At 59.2% G+C, this 2283-nt stretch overlaps 1 protein-coding gene across 1 annotated transcript in view; it reads left to right on the top strand.

Annotated features, from left to right (window-relative positions):
* Positions 1-445: 445 nt before the first annotated feature.
* LOC9629710 (protein STABILIZED1) overlaps positions 446-2283 on the top strand; it is a 2684-nt gene continuing 846 nt past the window's right edge. The window contains exon 1 of the mRNA XM_024678753.1: positions 446-2276. Coding sequence (XP_024534521.1) covers positions 454-2276 — 1823 coding nt within the window. The 5' untranslated portion in view covers positions 446-453. The remainder of the gene's footprint in view (positions 2277-2283) is intronic.

The following is a 2283-nucleotide window of genomic DNA, read 5'->3' as shown; positions in this document are numbered from 1 at the left end:
TGCTTGTTGCTTATGCACAAGCTCAAAAAGCTCTCGAGGTCATTGCTCTCATGCCATGGACAAGATCACACAGGCTCTAACTTCATGGGGCAGGGCAGCATGAAATCCTTCCAGCCGCTAAAAGAACAAGAACATGAAGATTATACAGAAAAGGTAATAGAAGATCTATAGATGAAACAAACAAGCGTAACAAAAATAATTAAATAAGAAGTGGATTGTCTGATTTTGATCAACGTGTTCCACAAAAACTGACAACATGAATCTACACAAGCTAAATTCTATGTGACACTGAATCCTAGTGATTGAAAGAAAAACAGTGCATTGCGGCCAAAGCATGAGATTTTCCAACAATTACTAATATTCTAAGAATATTCTCAAAACAGAAGAATGTAGAGGTTTTAAATGCTAGAAAATTTAGGGCACTCTATCTTAGGGTTCTTGACAGGGGAAGAAATGCAAGCCCCAGTGCAGCCGAGGAGCGGCCGCTTGGATTTCCTCAACGCCAAGCCGCCGCCCAACTATGTGGCCGGATTGGGGCGCGGCGCCACCGGATTCACCACTCGATCCGACATCGGCCCCGCCAGGGCAGCGCCGGATCTCCCCGACAGGTCGGCCACCGCCATTGGCGGCGCTCCAGGGCCGGGCGGCGGCGTCGGGCGCGGCAGAGGCAAGGCGCCACCTCTTGGCGGAGGAGCGGCGGCAGCGGCGGCGGTAGACGACGACGACGATGCCGACGACAAGGGCTACGATGAGAACCAGAAATTCGATGAATTCGAGGGCAACGATGTGGGGCTCTTCGCGACGGGTGAGTATGACGAGGACGACAAGGAGCCCGACCAGATATGGGAGAGCGTGGACAAGAGGATGGATTCGCGGCGCAAGGACCGGCGGGAGGCGCGGCTCAAGCTGGTGATCGAGCAGTACCGAGCTTCCAATCCCAAGATCACGGAGCAGTTCGCGGACGTGAAGAGGACGCTGCTGGATCTTCCGGCGGAGGAGTGGGAAAACATCCCCGAGGTTGGCGACTACTCTTCCAGGAACAAGAAGAGGCGGTTTGAGAGCTTTGTGCCCGCGCCGGACACGCTGCTGGAAAAGGCTCGGCAGGAGAAGGAGCACGTCACTGCGCTGGATCCTCGCAGCCGCGCCGCCGCTGGAGTTGGCGGCGCTGCTACTGCCGGCGGCGCGGAGACACCGTGGTCGCAGACGCCGGTGACGGATCTTACCGCGGTCGGGGAGGGGCGGGGGACTGTTCTGTCGCTCAAGCTGGATCGGCTGTCCGACTCGGTGAGTGGGCTCACGGTGGTGGATCCGAAAGGATACCTCACCGATCTCAAGAGTATGAAGATCACGAGCGACGCCGAGATCTCCGATATCAAGAAGGCGAGGTTGCTGCTCAAGTCGGTGATCCAGACCAATCCAAAGCATGCTCCCGGGTGGATCGCGGCCGCGCGGCTGGAAGAGGTGGCGGGGAAGATCGCTGCTGCGAGGAGTTTCATCCAGAAGGGATGCGAGGAGTGTCCCAAGAACGAGGACGTCTGGCTCGAGGCCTGCCGGCTGGCCAGCGGCGATGCGGCCAAAAAAGTGATCGCCATGGCGGTGAAGTCCATCCCGACGTCCGTGAAGCTGTGGATGGCGGCTGCGCGGCTCGAGGTGGAAAACGCCGCCAAGAGCCGTGTTCTTCGCAAGGGACTCGAGTTTATACCCGACTCGGTCCGGCTGTGGAAGGCGGTGGTGGAGCTGGCGAACGAGGACGAAGCGAGGATCTTACTGGCTCGCGCTACCGAGTGCTGCCGTCTCCACGTCGAGCTCTGGCTAGCGCTTGCGCGGCTGGAAACTTACGACAAGGCGAGGGTGGTGCTCAACCGAGCTCGCGAGGCGCTGCCAACGGAGCCAACAATCTGGATCGCTGCGGCGAAGCTGGAGGAGGCACAGGGGAACGTTTCGCGCGTGGAAGGCATCATCGACCGCGCGATACGATCTCTCCAGCGGGTCGGGGTGGTGATCGACCGCGAGTTTTGGATGAAGGAGGCGGAGGCGGCGGAGAGGGCCGGGTCGGCGGCGACGTGCGTGGCGATCGTGAGGAGCACCATCGGGATCGGTGTGGAGGAGGAGGACAAGAAGCGGACGTGGGTGGCGGACGCGGACGAGTGCCGGAAGCGGGGCTCGATCGAGACGGCGAGAGCTATCTACGCTCATGCTCTGGCTGCGTTTCCCGGGAAGAAGAGCATCTGGGTGAAGGCGGCGCAGCTTGAAAAGAGCCACGGAACGAGAGAATCGCTCGAC

Source organism: Selaginella moellendorffii, unplaced genomic scaffold (genome assembly GCF_000143415.4).
Source record: "Selaginella moellendorffii unplaced genomic scaffold, v1.0 SELMOscaffold_1, whole genome shotgun sequence".
Taxonomy (NCBI): domain Eukaryota; kingdom Viridiplantae; phylum Streptophyta; class Lycopodiopsida; order Selaginellales; family Selaginellaceae; genus Selaginella; species Selaginella moellendorffii.
This window is presented reverse-complemented; position numbering and strand designations above follow the sequence as displayed.